The sequence below is a fragment of the Rhodnius prolixus genome, unplaced genomic scaffold (genome assembly GCF_049639745.1).
Source record: "Rhodnius prolixus isolate KJV_2025 unplaced genomic scaffold, Rpr scaffold_5, whole genome shotgun sequence".
NCBI lineage: Eukaryota > Metazoa > Arthropoda > Insecta > Hemiptera > Reduviidae > Rhodnius > Rhodnius prolixus.
In genome coordinates, this window is record NW_027411624.1 from 39,095,685 (window position 1) to 39,114,149 (window position 18,465).

Consider the following 18,465-nt stretch of genomic DNA (forward strand, 5'->3'; position numbering starts at 1 on the left):
CAGTAGAGTGATCTGAAGTAACCAAACTTAATCCGCCTCAATCTTTTAGTAATAATTAGTTTAATAAATCATAAGCTCAGTTAAAAATCCGTGACATTATTCACTGAACAATAGTGTTAAACAAACAAAAATATTACGAGGCTAGTTAAAAAAAAAAAAACATACGAAGACAAAATTAGTGAAACATTTTATTCTGAAGTATTGAAACTTAGATTAAAAAACCCATAACTGTTTAAAACATGGTCTATAAATTAAAATGATAGAGAACGATAATATGGAGATATAATCTGTAGTAGAAGTGGGGAAAAGATAAGAGTTAAGAGTTTTTTCACTAGTTACAACTTGTTTGTTTTGAAAGTGCAGACATCCTAACGATTATAATTGAAAATGGTTTTGGTAACTGAATTATTATGATTTAAATTATTTTTATAAAACTTTGCACCACTTATCCGATATAAAAATTAATACAATTTAATAACTGTTATCCATTTTACAATTTATTATAATTTACTTGACTAAATGTTATATAATTTGTTGCAGAAATATAATTTTCGAGGGTTAATGGCACCAGTTTTCACTCCGTTCACCGATAGGTAACGTAAGTTTTATTTAAATATGGAACGATTTAATGATATATTTATTAAAGAAGTAAGCAAAAAAACAAAAAAAAAAACGTGTAAACTGTTACTCGACTTTCTCTAACATTTTATTCAAACTCCAAGTTTGTTCATCATATTTAATCTTTTAAAGTGATAATAGGGTCAGAATAAGAGTAGTACTTACAGTTATTATACATAGTTGTAGTTAATAATAATAATAATAATAATAATATATATTTATTGTTTAAAGATAACATCTTCTAACAATGAGTTTGGTTTTTTTTTTTTTTTTTTTTTTTTTTTTTTTTTTTTTTTTTTTTTTTTTTTTTAAATAAGTGGAAATGCAATAAAAATAGCGTACAAAAAGAAAAGAAAAAGTATCCATAAAAAACAAGAAAAATAAAATGTATCCGTCAAAAATACAAAATAAAAAACAAATTATTACAAAAAAATACGGTTTCTTTTTATACAATACAATTTGACTATGTACAAGTTTATCAATACAATCATAAACACTGTCACTCATCAATTACAAATGTACGAAGCTTCAAACAGTTAATTACATAATAAAACAGATCATTCAATTTATTTAATGAATTTATTATAAGAAGATCTTCAATGCTATAATTTTGATTATCATAATACTTGTCAATGAATTGTTTTCTTATGTTATTATAAACAGGACATGAGAATAGAAAGTGCTGTAGAGTTTCAAATTCCAATTTGTTACAGATAGTGCATACGACCGAACCATCTAATACGTATTTTGAACCTTTATAAATAATCTGTGTTATGGACTTGTTGCTCAATCTGAGTTGCATTATTAATCTAATTTTGTGAATGGAACATTTAAACCTAATGTATTCCTCACCACTATTCAGACTACTAATGCTCCGACATAGTTGTAGTTAGAGCAGGAGATAAAAGAAAATTATGAAAGCGTTCATTACAGTCGTTGGAAAGCCTACTTCAACCCTCCCAAAACATTTCCTAATGTGAATTCTCTAAAAAAATTAAAGTTAAGTATGTATGGGAATGAAATATTTAAAAAAGGAGCCATTTTCTGTAAAAGATAGAAGTCCCTTAAGAGGTAAATATATCCGGTTGAAAATGGTCTTTAAACTTGGAGCTCTAGCAATTCATATAAACTTCGTTAAAATTTGTATCCCTGAAGAAGTAGCTAGTATACTTCTACAGGGGAGAAGTTACACCAATATTTTGTATTCGTGGGAAAAAACCTGCGTTATCAATTATTATCGTTTGTAGGGTGTTTCCCAGACACCTCTCCCAACAGGCTTATTGTGCTATCCTTTAAAATCAATTTACCAGAAATCTGCTTAATTTTCTTATTATTCTTAGTTTATTTATACGAAATAAAAGCCAATGTTTAATGAAAATTATTGCTATTTTTAGTTGGGAGCTAAACTGTTCAATTATTTGTCAATATGCAAATTACCTGAAAGAACATGGTGTACAAGGGATTTTAGGTAAGTAGATTTTATATTCGTTCAGTTGTTTTCTTATGTGCTCTGATGATCCGTCCAGGTTATTTTAAGGTATCTGTGAGGGAAATATTTTATTCTTTTAATTATTAAAACTTAATTCCTTAAAATGTAAGATTGCATTTTCACAGTACAATATATCGACACCTATGAAAGGACGTAATAGCAACCTACTTCTACTATGATACTAATCACTTTTGTATGTATTATTCATCAACCCTTATTTTTAATGAAATAACATCCTAATAATATAATGTATGTGATAAAATGTTTAATGCCATATTGGTTTTGGAATTTGCACATCCTCGAAGTGGGTATCAAATATCAAAGGAACTGCAAGTGATCTTGGATAACTGATGCGATGTTGACTGAGCAAATCCAGATAAATCTATGGCGATTGTAATACCAGTTTCACGTCGGTTTTTGTCTTCGAATGTTTTATGATGGAAAGGGATGGTTATTACTGCTAATTCCTGTCAAAAATCAATAAAAATACTGAAATTGACAATAATTGCTCTTCACTTTTAAGTGGATTTATCAACCATAAAAAAAATATATGTCTCTTTGTTGCTTTCTCTCTTTTTGTGCAATGGCTTGGACGCATGGTGAAATCCTATTATTTCATTATACATTATTCTATTCGTCTAGAATATCTAAAGTCCTTTTGAGGACTTAGATCTCATTTAATTACTTCATAATATGGAGAAAGGATTTCAATAATCTTCTTGATATTCATTAACTGTTATATAAGCCTACTGCACGATTCTTTCGCCTTTTTTGACGATAAATATAAATGTTGTAATAAGTAAACGTTTGACGTAACATTATTCTCTAGATCTTTATGAATTGCTTTAACAGTTTAAATTTATTATTGCTTTTAGTTTAGTACATCATGTTGTCGGTTTTAGTTAATGGGACAACTGGTGAAGGTGTATCTCAAAACATAGAAGAAAGGAAACTGCTCACTGAAGAATGGGTTAAGGTAGCAAAGAAGACAGAACAATCATTGATGGTACACATTGGTGGCGCCTCACTAACTGACGTTATAGACCTAGTAATACTTTCCTTCTTAAGTATTATTGTAATGTTAAAATTTGACCATTCTTTTATGTATTCATACAGCTTAACAACAAGTAAAAATTGTAAATTTTAGGCAAAACATGCAGAAAAACTGAAAGTTGAAGCTTTACTCTGTCTTCCAGAACTTTTCTTCAAGCCTAAAACAAGTGGAGAATTAACTGATTATTTAAAATTAATTTCAAAGGCAGCTCCAGGGACTCCTTTACTTTATTATCATATTCCAGCCTTTACTGATGTAAACAGTAGGTTTTTTTTTTTTTTCTGAGTGGCATTTATCAGTTATTAATGTAACACTATCAATTTGTGATACTTAAATTATTCATGTTTTCTGCAGTTGATATGGAACAATTTATTAGATTAGCTTGTAGTGAGGTGCCAACATTTGCTGGCATTAAATTTACGCATACAAATCTTGAAGAAGGTGCTAGATGTTTGAAAGCGGGCAATGAACATGATGTAGCTGTTTTCCTTGGGGCTGACCAAGTAAGTTCTTTTTAATGTAATGAAACTAGTGATAATTATTTTGTTAAAGCGTTAAGCTATTATTTTAGACGGTTTGATAGCTAAGTAAATCAACTGATATTTATGGCGCTATTTGCATTAACATCCCATATCACTTATCAGCATGTGTTTATGAAATACAACTAGTAGATAGATTATCTGGAAACGAGGTCTTGTAATATTCAAAAATGTAACTAAAAAATTCAATTATTTGTCTACTTTTCCTCGTTTAGTTCTAAGCACATTGTTGAAGTGAGATTCTGAGGAACCTAATTGGTCCAGTATACTTCGTTGTTAAATTTTCGTAAGAATTCGTCAGTTACTGCTTTATTCTTTGTAAGAAATCAGTAAAAAGATGCTTTTTTTGCATTCCAGAAAACTCTTCAGGTTTTTCTTGCGCACTAACATTACCAATTTACCCGAGATTGAACTGATTTTAATAAAAGCAAAATGTTCTCTTTTTGTTCTCAAAGAAACTTTCGATAATTACTTATATAACACTATTGGAAAGAATCCTTAAATTCACTCTCACATTTCTAACTTTCACTTTTTTGATTTCTTAATATTGGACAAGTATTCGATCTATTTATTATAATATCTGATTTTTAGTTACTATCAGCTGCTACAACACTTGGTTTCGATTCAGCAATTGCAACTACGTTAAACCTATGGCCCGAATTATTAAATGAGATACAGTTAAATATAAAATCTGGTAAAGTACAAAAAGCTATGGATGGACAAAAGGAACTAACTAGAAAAATAGCATGCATCACCAAACATGGTAATATATTTTTTTTAAATATTAAATAATGTTCATTTTCTCTGTTAAGTGACGAATAAGATATTTTTGTAATCTACACTTGTTAAAGGAAATTGGGTAACAACAATGAAAGCTGCCATGAATTTAGTTTCAAGTTTGAAACTCGGAACGGCGAGACCTCCTCTAAAGCCACTGACTGTTGTACAGATCCAAGAGATTAGTCGAGACATTTTAGATTAAGTTTGTTTATTTCATGTTGAACATTCTTATTAAAATATATACCTTTGATTTCATTGTGGTGATTGTGTAGTTTTATCAGATGAAAAGTATTGTACAGATATCTAGCGTTTTGTGTACTTACTGAACTTAATGAACAAGAATTTTTTGAAGTCATACAACCAATTAATCAATTTTGTAAGTTGGGTTTTTCATTCAAGTATTGCTCATTAAACATTAAATTTTGCGAATTTAAGTTTGTGTATTACCAATCATACTAGGAAAGTCAGCCGAAATGAGATATTAACATTTCATAGCTGGTCGTAGCAGAAGGGATTGCATCTTAAACAAAATCACAAGAAAGCAGCATCAAATAAGTGCCCTAGAACACGTCAAAAAAAAAAAATAATAATAATAATAATTTGGACCTGTTTGCAGGTTGGAAGAGTGTCGTTTACTATGAAACACTCTTAAAAGCGAGATTTCATTCATTGACGTATGCAATTACGTGGAAGACATCGATCAAGCTAAAAGAATCCGGTTAGATTCATCGGAGGTACTATCAAAAGAGAGAAACTGGTTGCTTATGTGAATGTTCCTCGCTAAATTACGTATACTAGGGAATACTACTATATCTAAATAAATGAAGTTTTTGCTTCCTTTCATAAACACTCCCAAATAAATTATTAATTTATTTTTATTTCTGAGATCAATTATTGTCAAGAAATTTCAATTATATGAATGATCCTTCAGTTATTATAATTTTTATTAAGGTTTCAACATGTAAGGCCATTGGTGCCTTCAGCATTTTTGACTCTACCGGTCTTCGGTCAGTGTCCTTTCTTTACTATTAGCACCAGAAAATTAGTAAAAAACATAATTGGATTATTTAAATAAACATTTGTTGTAACTTATAAATCTTCTACGTGCGTAGCACCTTCGAGTTAGAACTTTTTTGTTAAAAAGAAAATACATCAACAAGTACTGCTTTTAATTCAGCAAGAAAAACTATCAAAAGGTTGTTTTTTTCAGATCAAGAAGTAAAATACTAATTGAAGGATTGCAACATTCTTTAAACGAACTAGTTTATTTGGTTTGATGTTTTAATATGCTTTTCTTTAATCTTATTTTTCACAGGATTTATTACGTTTTTACAGTTTTATCTCATTTGTACAAACTCACAAGCCTTGTCTTCTTTATCTGATTCATTCCCTACTTGTAGGATACATGAATAAAATTGGATTATTAGACAGGTTTAAAGAGTAGTCCCTTCTAGTAAGTTTTACATGAGGTTGTTCCAAAGCAAGTTTTTTACCAGAGTTTGAACAACTAAGTAATTGATATAATTACTTTCCAGTAATTATTATATTGGTACCGTGTAACTTTTACTAATTCAAATATTATATCGACACCCCATAACTTTTGCAAAGAACTTGTTAGAGTATAAACATCGATTTGTTCTATCGATTAGCTTTTTCTAGATGGGTTAACTAACATGTAACCTTCTCTGGTTTAATTAAAATATTTAATAATTTAAAAAGAAGAATAGCGTAGTTTCGTTGTGATTGAATTTGGTAATTGCAGGATGAAAAATGCTTTGCTTTTAGCAACTGTTGGTCTTTCTGGTTGGTTGGTTGGATCTTATTTTGAAAAACGAAAGCGAATCAGTTTCAGTAATTTTCAGAACAATGATATCGTCAAAAGATATCCAGGAATTCCTATTTTTGGTTCTTTGTCAGCTGCCACAGTTATAGATGATAATCTTGAAAGTAAGATAGTTCAAGTTCAAAGTAGGACTTCCGAGGTAAGCAGTATTTTACATTTTTATTATTTATTTATTTACACCTAAGAAAAATATTTGATCTAAATATAGAAGCTTTAATATTGGTTTTGATTTTGTAGATTATGAAGCATGGATTCCCTGGTTTAGATGAAATAAGATCCTTTGATGATTTTGTACTGTCTTATGATAAAAGAAATAGAATTGCACATTGGGTTTTTGAACATTTAACTGCTGAAAGACTTAAAGTAAAAGAAAATGTTGACAGGTCTAAGTGTGACTTTAGAGAAGATAAATCAATTCATCCTTATTTTAGGTTGGCTGGTGGTAAATCATGATTTTATTATTATTGACAAAAATTAATAGCTTAGTTCTGAGAAATATGTAACTTGTGAGTTTAACTTAAACAATGTTAACTCTGCTGATAAATAGAAAATGCATCTAGCTCCAATAAAACGTGCATAAAGGTATCAATTAATTATTTACATCGATGATTATTTGCCACCCTCGAAGAGCCTTAAATCTCTTTAGCGAGAGACTGCTTAAATTGCTTGTTTAAGTAATCACTCTTTCATGATTTTGCTGCGAGGCCATATCTACATACACTAGTGTTGAAACAACACAATCCTCGTTAGAATTCGTTATTGATTTTTTCATATTTCATATTTATTACTTCATTCAATTAGAAATTAATGTTCCAAAATAAATTGTATTTCTGACAAGTTTTTTACTATATCATGTGGAAGATTACATTTCTGTTTTTGTTACTTCGAAATTTGTTCAAAATGATAAATACTAAGATAAATACATAAAGAGATTAAAAAAAAAAAATTCATTAAATACTAAGAACTGTAAGGCGAAAAGAAATGATCTTAGCAGAAAGATTAAAGAAATTATGAAAATTTAATAAATAATTTTCTTTGTGTTGAATCTTAAAAGACATGAAAATTTCTATCTCACTCCTTGGTTCCATTAATCTGGGAATGGTACTGATTTTAGATGTTTCTTAAGTAGTCCGTTTTTATCAAGTATTGAACTGCTGGTTAAGAAAATTCAATTAGTTTTTTTAAGAACATAATATCAATGATCTTATTTAACTAAGCTACTGTTTATTTGATTTTTATTGTAGGTCTACTAATGAAGATTACCTGGGCAGTGGTTATGATAGAGGCCACTTAGCGGCTGCTGGCAATCATAAGCTTCATCAAAGGCACTGTGATCAAACATTTTATTTAAGCAATATCTCTCCACAAGTGGGCGTCGGTTTTAACAGACATTCGTGGAACCGGTTAGAGAAATATGTTAGAAAATTAACTAAATCATACCCAAATGTGTATGTTTGTACTGGTCCTTTGTTTTTGCCAAGGTACGAAATTATTTTTACATAATCGTCAGTTTATCCATTCTACAAAAAATAAAATACTTTTTTTTTTTTGCTGTCCGTAGGAAAGAAGCAGATGGAAAAAAGTATATTAAATATGAGGTAATCGGAAGTCATGATGTTGCTGTTCCTACGCATTTCTTTAAAGTTGTTGTTTTGGAAACCAGTGATAGAAAGTTACTGCTGGAAGCCTACGTAATGCCAAATGAACCAATTGACGATAACGTACCACTTAGCTCTTTTCAGGTTGTTAAAAAAATTATATTTTTTACAAAATTCGGGTTTTTTTGTTTTCTTTTGTTACGAAAGAGAAAATTGTAATAACCAAATGTCACAAAAAATCCTACTAAAGAAGTAATTTTTTAATTAGGATTTACATTTTTGAATTTGGAAGGATTTTTCAGCAGTTTTTTCCAAATTAAAAAAAAAAATGATTTGATTACTTATTTTGAGAACCGGTACTCTTCATTGGTACCCTTTATCGGAATTCACTTTAGTGGAGAACGGTTCTTCTGTTAGAACCAAACCAAACTGAAATCAGGTTGTAACTTTACAACTGGCCACTCTTAAAGAAACATCTAATGAAGGTATCAATAGTAAAGCGAAACCTAGTCTAACAGAAAGATTTTCTCTGGCTTTTCTCTCTCGAAAAACTCCTCATAATTTTAGCTCTGACGATTTAGTTACCAGCTTTGTGTTTTTATTTTAATTTTAATCTGACATCATCTATTCATGGTTCCTCAGATGCTATTATATTCAGTTGAGAGTTGTGCAATAAGGAATTTTTATTTTTGTGAGAAAGATAAGATGATGAAGACAAGGCTGTGGAAAACCGCAATCCTAGCTAGCAACTAAACAGTCTTTACTAAGAAGTCTCAGTATTGTGGGGAACTTCTAAAGATATTCGAATTATCCATCAAAACATTTAGATTTAAAATTATTATTTTTTGATCTATGTTACTGTGCATCATAAGACCCTCAGCTAGTCGCCCAAATACTCTTTCTTTTTTTTTTTTTTTTTGCCAGTTACCAACATTTCCTCTGTTAGCTCGTTCAACATTAGGTCATATGTAGAACATGATACTGAATTTTAGTCCAAAATCTAATTCATCATAAGATGAAAAATGTTTATTTCGTGTCTTTATTATTTATATCTAAATCATGTTAATTAAACTTCATTTAGTTCAGCAGTTACCGCCACAGCCGTCTCCAAAATATTCTCTCGCAGTATACGCCAGCTGAACTTTACTGAACAATATAAATTCATTAATTGAAGTTTTTAGCCGACGAAGAAAAAATATAGACAAATTTATCAAAAATACAAATTAGTTTATTTAGTTGATTTACAAATTTAGTTTGTATTGATAATCTTAGTAGAAAAAATGAATTCTTTTTATATCCTCGATTAGATTAATTTTTAGCTTATTGCTCAAACAATCAAATTTTGAATTTGATCAATTTAGTTGTAAAAGAGGAAAATTATTTGGATTTACGGAAAAATGTTTGTTATTTTCATTGATTTCATCAGTCATGCGTTTTTATTCTATCATTCTGGCTGCTATGGATTTTTACTAGACATCAGAGATTTATTCAAAGGCTCGTCAGAAATTTAAGCTTTATAGAGCAGAGCCAAATTGAAGCAGTCGCTGGGAATATGGGCGTAGTTAAAAAAATAGGACAGCAAAATACTTGCTATGAGTCTCCGTCGGTGAGGTCCACCGCCTAAAATTGATGGATACTCTTTTAGATCGTAAAAAAAGGGTATTATTTCTCTAGAAATAGACGGGCAAATATTGACTGTCAGTAGTAACTATTTCGATTTGTGAAGCCAGTATTAATGTCTTAATCAAAACCAAGGACGTACAAGACAGTATTAAGACTGGTCGGCATTTTTCTGATACCTAGGTAATTGAAAGGGAGATGGGATGCGGTTAGACTTTTTGAAAGGGAAATTTTAGGGAAATATTTAGATCATAAGGGAAAGGAAAATGGTCCAAAAGACACGTAGTTGTTGTATCTTTATTGAAAGGCTATCATTGAAAGATGCATAAACGTGGACGTACAGAAGAGTCCAGACTTCTTATTAGATTATCGCGCAAGAAAGTGGCAAAAAAAAAAAAGATTATCCTGAACAAGGGCAAAGGAAGGGTTGGATGGACTGTTGAGTAATTGCTAGAAGAGACCTGGATAGAAGCTCTGATAAGGAGAACCAGGGTATAGATAAAGAGGAGCAGAGGTGGTAGCTGTATTGTTGAAATGCAGCTTTTTATTTCTGTATCTACCGATGTAAGCGAAGTAGCCTAGTGCCATCTATAGATAGAAGATGAATGGAAGTCAAATTTTTCTTTACAAAACTTTATTTTTCAATCTCAGCAAATCCAAAACCGGTCCAAATGAACATTATTGAAAAACAAACAAATAAAAGATGAAATCATTGCTATTTCCAGCATTGAGGATTCCCAACAATACGTTCAATTTTTTTTTTTTTTTTTTTACTAAATCTGGACATTGCCTGCCAAACTTGCCCTTGGAGACCATCATAAAATTACATTTCTGGCATAAATACCGTTGCCAGGCGTAAAAGATTTCCTAATATTCCAGTGCAGGATTAGTCGGATTAAACGGATGTATCACCAACAAAGATCGCACTACGCAGGGAGGGTTTTTGGCAACTCCTACGCGCTGAAGTTTTGAGCCAATGTAAACACCCCCTGACAGCAATTTAAAAAATTTACTTTGCGGCAAATAGAAAGAGAAACGTCGTGAAGGTACTTTTATGCATTCTCTGCCAAATTCCTGTTGTAAGTCTCCCAAACTGGTTGTAAAGTAAGTTCTTAATAATTCCTTTAGCTTCTTCACATAGCTGTAACGGGAGCTGTGTTTAATATTTCCAAGATCCTTTTTTCCATTTCTCAATAACCCGACTCATATCCACTGTCCTGCAATCCATTTTAAAACAACCCCTCAACTGAATACCATATCATTATCATGTCATTTTGGAATACTCTTCAGCTCAAAACATCGCCAGCTTCACTGTTCACTGATGCAGTGATAAACTCAGTTGCTGAATACATCTATTGGAAACTGAAAGTGATAGCATCTGAGAAACTAGGTTTTTGTAAGAAACGCCTAAAGAACATGAATAATAAGTAAACATGAATGCATGCTTAAATAAGTGTATTCTTTCAATATATACGTATATATCTGTTATTATTAAGTATATAACTCTTTTTTTTCCACATTGCTCGTTTCAGGTTCCTCCAGACTCAATTGAAAGACATGCTGGACTTTTATTTTTTGATAGAATTTCCAAAAGTAATCTAGTATCAGTTAATGGAAGGAAAACATCGTATGTGTGAAATATAGGTTCCAATATAGAAAAAGATTTACAACAGGGTCACTTTTTTATTTGAAAAACAATAAAAATAAGTGTTTTTGTTATATTTTATTGCTACCTGATTTGTGTTCGTAATGAAAAATATGCATTGGGACTGTTTAGAAAAAGTGTTGAATAATTATTTATTTATTAAAAATAAATTTTAGCTAAATTCTAGATTGTTACTTTATCTATTTAATTTCCTTAGATAATAATATTGAAGTGATCGTTTAAATTCATAAATCTTTGTATTTTTCAAAATTATAATTTAAACAGATGAAAAGAAAATAAATAAAATCGTTGTAATTATTGCAATCAAATAAAAAAGGAAAAAAAACCTGTAATTTGCCGGTCTTTTTGTATTGAAAGTTGGCGGGAGTACGTTGTTGCTGACGTCACACTATCGGTTTGCAAAGTTTCGAGTTAAGAGTAAGGCCGCACCCTGCCCTGTACGTTGTGCTCTCGGTCTATGATTGTGCCCAGTACTAGTTTGATTGTATGGACTAATTTTAGATTTGTATGAATCTTTTACAACGAACAGTCAGCGTAGGTTCACTTAAATGTGAGCCGATGTTCTTTTGAAAACTGTGGTACGGGTTAATTCATCCGGGTCTTTTTTTTTATATTATATATAGTGTGTAGTTGAAACACTGGTACGGACAGTTTAAGGACCTGGCTGGATTAGGAATTATTTGTTTGGATTCGAAGGTAAATTTTTTTTCAATGAAATATTAGTTAATATTATTTATAACATTATGTGTTTCGTTTTGTAAAATTCCTAAAATATAATTGATAACTAGCCTACAAAATGGCTTCATCCGCCATCATAACCATGGCAGATGTAGTAAGTTGAACTGAGACCGGTTGCTAATGTAGTCCGGCATTTCATTATTAATTTAATTAATATTTTATCAAACTTACAGTCAGTCTTTCAAATGTTAGAAACTATTTCTTGATAAAGGTGTTTAAAAGCTTACAACTATAAATGAAGAGCTTCTTGAATTTGCCTTTAACATTCCGTGTAATATTCGGCTCTTATACCCAATTTATTGATACTTCTACTGCAGCTAAACTCTGCCAATATATTGTCTGTTGAACATATTTGATTTCGTCTGCTAGAAAGCATACATAATTTTGGTTATGAATTCGTAACGGTACTACCATCATTATAAATTATTACTTCTTGTTCATCTTAACGATGGGAATAACGATTTTAGAATTAATCCGTAATCAAAGAAATATGTTTGTATTTCTATAAAAAAAAAACGAATGTGTCTGATGCCTCCATACTTTCATATATTTTGGATTTCTTGTAACTCGTTTAGCCGGCATTTTTAAAGAGTTAATTATAAACACATTTTAATGTCAGTTTACATTCCTTATTTAGTAAATTATAATTTCCCATTGAACTGTACAGTAACTGAGGATACCTGTGGTAGTTAAGTTGAAGACTGATAACTGGTTAAAGTAGTATTGTTGTTAATTGTTGAGTGAACCGGTTCTTGAGATTAATTTTATATTTGTTTATCTTTTTTTTTTGGATGCCCAAATTGATAAGAAGTTTTTAATAAAACATTCGTTTTTGACTAATTAACTTTTTGTATTATTATTTGTTATTTTTCTTTTAATGAATTACTTTGTTTCTGTATATATTCAATGCTCGTAATATTCTGGTCGATACAAGAGAGGTAGGGCCGTTGGTTAAAGGGAGCATGCTCAGCAACTTACACAAGCGTCTCTCGCCGTGAGAGGCATGTAATTTGGATGCAGCCACGAATGAGGCCGAAATATAGCGGAAATGTACGTTGCCCTTATTTAGGAATTACTTCTGCGGATTTCCCCATAACAAAATGAATTAAATTAACTCTTTAAAACTACATTATCAACCTATTAGAAAAAATAGTTTTGCAAAGTAGTAACCGAATAGAGTAAGGTTGTTGAACTCATTCCTCAAAATACATATAACAAAAGATGTGTACGTTACAAAATATTCTCTATGAAGGAATCCAAAAAAAATGGTTTTAAAAAAATTAGGCCTAAGACAATAAATAGGTTAATTTTTTTTTGTACATGTACTAGTATTTACTGAGATAATTCGTAATTTGCGTATCCTCATTTTATTGTTTTCATTACTCTATGAGTCATTTAGTAATTTCCTTTCTAACTGTCTCTTCCCATGTCCCATTAGTGTGTATCAATTTTGTTTTAAAAATAGTGAGGTCATAAATTTGAGATAGGAGCAAGGTTTTGATGCGTCAAAACAGTGTTAGAAGGTTATACTTATTTGGTTAGATTTTATTGTGAGTATTGGAGCTTTTAAAGTTTTTTTGTTTAATTAGGAAGCTGTTAGAAATCTAGTTCTTTTAATTTCATAAGTGCTGGAAATAAATGCAGGATCTTTCTTTGATATTAAATTTTAAAGAAAGTGGAAATCTTGAAAGTGGCTTGTGCAACTTTACTGAAGCTGTTATAGGTATGGCACTTTTTTTTTTAAGTTCCTTTTGTTTTTTGAAAGGTTTTTGAACCATGCAGAAGTCCGTCTTTAATTATAGTTTTCTGAGTTTACCGGAAATTGCTGAAAATGGCTCGATAGCTTTTCTCTTTCTTGTTCTAATTACTGCCTATTCTTTTTTTTTTTAAATCTATCAATGGTAAATTTGCAAATCGATATAAACCTTTTTGACAGTTTTGGTCTTCGGTCAGCAAAAGTGCATCCGAGGGTACTATGTTTCTGATATTTAAGAATTAAAGTTATGTGAGATAGAGAGCAGGTAGTCAGGCTTTAAAAAAAAAAATTCTACACAAATTGGATCCTTTCAGATAATAAAGCAGATCTTCCTTAATCACCTCCACAGCCTGAGTGATTGAGTGATTCCTTAAAGTGCAACTAAACTGCTAAAAAAAATTATTGTCCTAAACTTCTCACAATGCGTAAGTTATGAACATTTCCAATAATTTATTTAAAATACTTTTTATTGAACAACTTAATTACACCTAGTTTTTTTTTTTTTTTTAACACTCTTAAGAGAAACGATTGCTTTTATGCAGATTTTATATTTTGAAATGAAATGTTCGTTTTAATTTAAGGTCTCCTTGAATTATTTGGGTTGTTAATCTGGTGGATCCTGAACTGGTGGACGATCTGGAGCAGCGGACTACTTTGATGCTGGAAATCATTTGTTGATGCCCCTTGGAAATTGACCACGGTTTTTCAGGCCTATGTTTATCTATTCTCTGATGTGTTTTGGATGAGCGAACTCCAACAACTTCCCAGTAAAATGGGTTCGCATCAGACTTAAGTTAAAGGTGCTGTTTTTTATTTTTGTTTTCTCTTCCAGGCTAAGAATAGCTAACTCATGTTAAAAGGGTTTTTACCAGTCAGGTTGCTGGGTTGTTAGGGGATTTCGCTTTATCATCCGATCTAGGATGATAAAGAGGTGCAATGAGCTATCTCCCGGACCTCTTTTAGAACTGGTTGATTCGCTCTCCTAGATATTGTGCTTTAGCACCTACAAAAGGGGTTTTAAGTACACCATGATAATTAAGAAAAATTTTGTAAACGGCATTGTAAAGGAGTGCTTGCATTCTCTTACTCCTCTATGATTGTCCAAAAACGAATTTTCTTGGACAAACGTTTCATACAAAACGTTTTTGGTTCTTGTACGGAGAGTCGTTACCACAAATTTAAAAAATATGAGCTGTGGGTATTCAAGAAAATTGGTATAAACTTAGAAAAAAATCCTTAGTTGGCATTTTCGGTCGTGGCGGTCTCGCAGAATTCTATAAACTTGGTTAATTCTAATCAATTTAATTATTCTCTGGTGCTGCGTAAGTCTGTGATAATAGTCTTACTATACAGAGCTCTACCTTAGTGATACTGATAATTGATTTAAACTATTACCAGCAAACTTAAACTTTAATAATTTGTGGAATAATTATACAAAGTTTAAAGAAAATCATTGGGGCTGTTTTTCAAGAAAAAAGAAAAATCTCAAAAAGTGAAAATCTATTTAATAAAGCGGTTGAACAATTTTCATGGCGAAAAAATTAAAATTTAAGCTTCTTGCGTTTGTATCTTTTTTTTAAGCTAGAATGTTCTTACCTTACATTTTCTATTCTTTTGGTCACAGAGGTTTAAAAACTGGATCGCCAGTGAAAACTCAGTATATTGCGAATTTGATGCGGTAGCAAGAGTTGTACCCACCAGTTTTTTTCTAGGTAAATTATGTACTGTGAACTTGCCAAATATTTTATTAGGAGTTTTTACTGAAAATATTTGTTTTGATATTACCTGAATTAAAAAAAAGAAGGTTTTTTAGTATTTTATGAGACGAGAACGAAACATCTCAAAATTAAATGTTGCATGAAGCTGGAAGTTTATATTTCGATTTGGTAACATCAGGTGCGATCAAAATCATCGGCTATTACTATTTATTTAATAAAGGATTGGATTTTACACTTTTTCTTTTAGTTTCTTTTTCTTTTTTTTTAAATTACCTCCCATGATTTTCTTTGAACTTAGAACAGATGTTGGTCTACAAACTTTGAAACAATTTTTTCAGTTGAATTCGATTAAGTGCTTATCTGAAAGCGGATGTGATTAACAAAGAATTAACGTCTGAGATTAGGCGACAAAATCACAAAGGGTGCACACAACTTTAATTGGAAATAGCTTTTGTAAGTAGAAACGAGTACGAAATTATAAATATTACTTGTCTTATTATAACCTATAAGACCTATAATAAATAAGCAAAACACTTTAAGAAAATAGGGAAGTGGTAGATATATTCTGAAAAATTCGCATGCTTAAATTACCCAATCATATTATAATAAATAAATACTATATTTCTTGGGGATAGCGTTGGTGTGGTGATTATTAAAAGTGGATTTGTTATTGGGAGATTCCCAGATCGAATCCCGTGTCTGGCTAGTTTTTATTTGTTAGGAAAAGAATTCAGCATTAAAGTAAGCGCTACTGTCCATAGGTCTACGTGAGTAATTATTGTATATTCTATTCGGAACTTTTCAAAATATAGGACACATTGTCTTGTGATCGCATTAAATTGATTGTAATATAAGAAAAGTATTTATTAAAAGTAATGTTTGAAACAACTGCTTTAAAATATTTTGTCATGACAATTTGTGCAGACCTAATCTTCTATGTTATTGAGAACGATTAACATGAGTTGATCAAATTTGGGGTTGCTAGAAAATGTCTATGACCACTCAACTGTATAGATTTTTTAAAAATGTTTTTGAGATGTTTTCAAAAAATGGCTCATGGGCTTTTCTTTTAACTTAGTACTTCCTTCGTACACATCAATCTATAACTTTTATTTAAATAATTGTCTTGGAAAATTTTTAAAATTTTACGGTATTCCGAGTAGGGTTTGGGGTAAGGATCATATCAGTGGGCATTTTACAATCTGGATAAAGTTAGGTAAAAATGAAATACGCCTTAAGTTTGAAAGAACATGAGAAGTTAGATCCTCAAGAAATGTTAAGAATAAGTCTGAGAGTTTTTATAAGTTTTTTTTTTTAATTATTTTCTTTTGCCGATTTGGTTTTTATCTACTGCAAGCAATGCAAAAGAGAACACGTGTTGGACGTTGTCAAAATTTATTTTAGCATATCCGTACCAGTTCGAAATAATTCGGTATTATTCGTGAAGTTTTCTTTTATTCCTAGTGTTGGAGGTGGTTGGTTGTATTTGGGGTAAGAAGAGGAGAGCTATAGGCTCGGGCCGCCCTGGTCGTGTGCTCTCTGGCGGGCTGTTGCTCAAACTCTCCGACCAGTCAGTATTGTTGGGTGTGGTGTTCTGTGTGCCTTGTCCCATCTGGTCTACTCTTACAACTCTGCTGCCTCATCTTTAAGCCGCGTGCCTCTCCCATTGAAATTTGAGAAAAAAAAAGGGAAAAAACACTGCCAGCTGTTTCTCTTTCTAATTAGTTACAAAATTTTTATTTCCTTTTTAAATTAATTATTATTATTAATAATAAATGAAAAATGTCCTGACCCATTCTTAAATTTTTTTCTCTTTTTTTAAAAGAACATTTTTTTTTTATTTGGTTCCTTTAGTGTTTTTCTTTTTCACTCCCCATAAACCAAAAAAGAAAACATACAAGGAAAGAAAATCGCCAAACAAAAAAAATTAAAAACATTTCACTGCCAAATTCGTTCAACTATAAAAATTAAATGCGAATAAAGAAACTTTTTCCAAGAGATTATTATCAGATAATATCGCAAATGTCTCATTGACGGATTTCTTTATCAGTGGCGGATTGTGTTAGTTCTACTTTCATTTCCTGTTGACAAGTCTTTTTTTTTTTTTTTTGGTATTTCCTTCCTGTATTTTACTTTCTGCGGAAGAAATTAAAGCAGAAGAAGGAAAAAACAGGGTAACTATATTGGATATATTATTTTTTAAACGCGCATGCGTCCTTTAAATTTTTGTAGCCCTGCTTAATTTTCATTTATTTATTCATTTTTTTTTTATTTGTTAATTTATTAAAATTTTAATAGGTTAGCTAAGATATTCAACAGAAAAATTGATTACTCTTTAAGAGTTTACATTATTTGTTGATTTATATTTTATTTTTATACTTGTCTGTTCGTAGATTATTATACAATTTTTTATTATCCCTTTAATTTGTTGCTTATAATTAATAATAATTTAATATAATACAATATCGAGGAAAATTAATAAAAAAGTAAACTTAAAAATTGTTAAGTAGGTAGAATGTTAGCCACCGTGTGTAACGGAGAGCGGTGGTTGTATTGTAGATCGATCGGCCAACCAGCCAACCAAACTTCTTCGTTTCTCCCTCCTATAAATTCGCCACCACAGCCTAACCTCATATACTAATTGTAAAAAATAATAATAATAATTAATAATACAATAAATCAAAAAAAATAACGAGAAAGAATAAGGGGACACAATTGAAGGAAAAAAAAAATCCACTTTCTGGATTTTCTTAGTTTTTTTATACAATTTTGTGTTAGAATTAATTATTTTAAAGTCAGTAATAATGCGACCAGTTTTTTTTGTTTAAATATTTCTCGTGAGTAAATTGTAATTTTGTCATCTTGTCTTTTCCATAAGTATCCCATATATAATACGTGACAATGTTAAAGGTTAATGTTCTAAACTTAGCAGGTACTGTCGCCACCTGTAACAGTTCAGAACTTTCTCTTTCGATGGACCGGCTTGGCTCCTGATAACCACGTACTTTTTTATCTATAATACTGATAAGCCATATGCTTTTAATAA

General features: G+C 30.7%; 3 protein-coding genes across 21 annotated transcripts in view; all 3 read left to right on the top strand.

Moving 5' to 3' along the window:
- The first annotated feature begins 290 nt into the window (after positions 1-290).
- LOC141458325 (N-acetylneuraminate lyase-like) lies at positions 291-4,909 on the top strand. Of its 3 annotated transcripts, XM_074136161.1 has the most exons (8): positions 291-396; positions 541-593; positions 2,013-2,086; positions 3,010-3,155; positions 3,255-3,423; positions 3,516-3,664; positions 4,292-4,463; positions 4,552-4,909. In XM_074136161.1, the coding sequence occupies exons 1-8, from the start codon at positions 388-390 to the stop codon at positions 4,680-4,682; spliced, it is 903 nt and encodes a 300-aa protein (XP_073992262.1). In that variant the 5' UTR covers positions 291-387; the 3' UTR covers positions 4,683-4,909. The 3 variants fall into 3 exon arrangements, with proteins under 3 accessions (XP_073992262.1, XP_073992261.1, XP_073992263.1); XM_074136160.1 differs by lacking the exon at positions 291-396 and having other exon boundaries at positions 505-593; XM_074136162.1 differs by lacking the exon at positions 291-396 and having other exon boundaries at positions 2,983-3,155.
- Positions 4,910-6,142: 1,233 nt separating this feature from the next.
- Positions 6,143-11,372, top strand: EndoG (endonuclease G, mitochondrial). The gene is made up of 5 exons (XM_074136159.1): positions 6,143-6,462; positions 6,561-6,754; positions 7,568-7,804; positions 7,885-8,065; positions 11,074-11,372. The coding sequence occupies exons 1-5, from the start codon at positions 6,244-6,246 to the stop codon at positions 11,176-11,178; spliced, it is 936 nt and encodes a 311-aa protein (XP_073992260.1). The 5' UTR covers positions 6,143-6,243; the 3' UTR covers positions 11,179-11,372.
- Positions 11,373-11,609: 237 nt separating this feature from the next.
- Gbeta13F (guanine nucleotide-binding protein subunit beta-1) overlaps positions 11,610-18,465 on the top strand; it is a 49,768-nt gene continuing 42,912 nt past the window's right edge. For 4 of the 17 annotated variants that reach the window (XM_074136133.1, XM_074136141.1, XM_074136128.1 and 1 more), the window contains exon 1: positions 11,611-11,903. The gene's annotated coding sequence lies outside the window, so the exon portion shown is untranslated. Of the gene's footprint in view, positions 11,904-13,512; positions 13,669-14,015; positions 14,127-14,282; positions 14,502-15,757; positions 15,873-16,329; positions 17,594-18,465 lie in introns of those variants that run through there. The other 13 variants (XM_074136135.1, XM_074136142.1, XM_074136139.1 and 10 more) reach the window with 8 other exon arrangements.

Bases quoted from the DNA above. Each gene is read 5' to 3' on its own strand.
- LOC141458325 (XM_074136160.1), top strand. From the start codon at position 520: ATGTTATATAATTTGTTGCAGAAATATAATTTTCGAGGGTTAATGGCA. The intron at 3,424-3,515 runs GTAGGTTTTTTT...TGTTTTCTGCAG, and splicing joins AGCCTTTACTGATGTAAACA to TTGATATGGAACAATTTATT. The intron at 3,665-4,291 runs GTAAGTTCTTTT...TCTGATTTTTAG, and splicing joins TTTTCCTTGGGGCTGACCAA to TTACTATCAGCTGCTACAAC.
- EndoG (XM_074136159.1), top strand. From the start codon at position 6,244: ATGAAAAATGCTTTGCTTTTAGCAACTGTTGGTCTTTCTGGTTGGTTG. The intron at 6,755-7,567 runs GTTGGCTGGTGG...TTTTTATTGTAG, and splicing joins TCAATTCATCCTTATTTTAG to GTCTACTAATGAAGATTACC. The intron at 7,805-7,884 runs GTACGAAATTAT...TGCTGTCCGTAG, and splicing joins GGTCCTTTGTTTTTGCCAAG to GAAAGAAGCAGATGGAAAAA.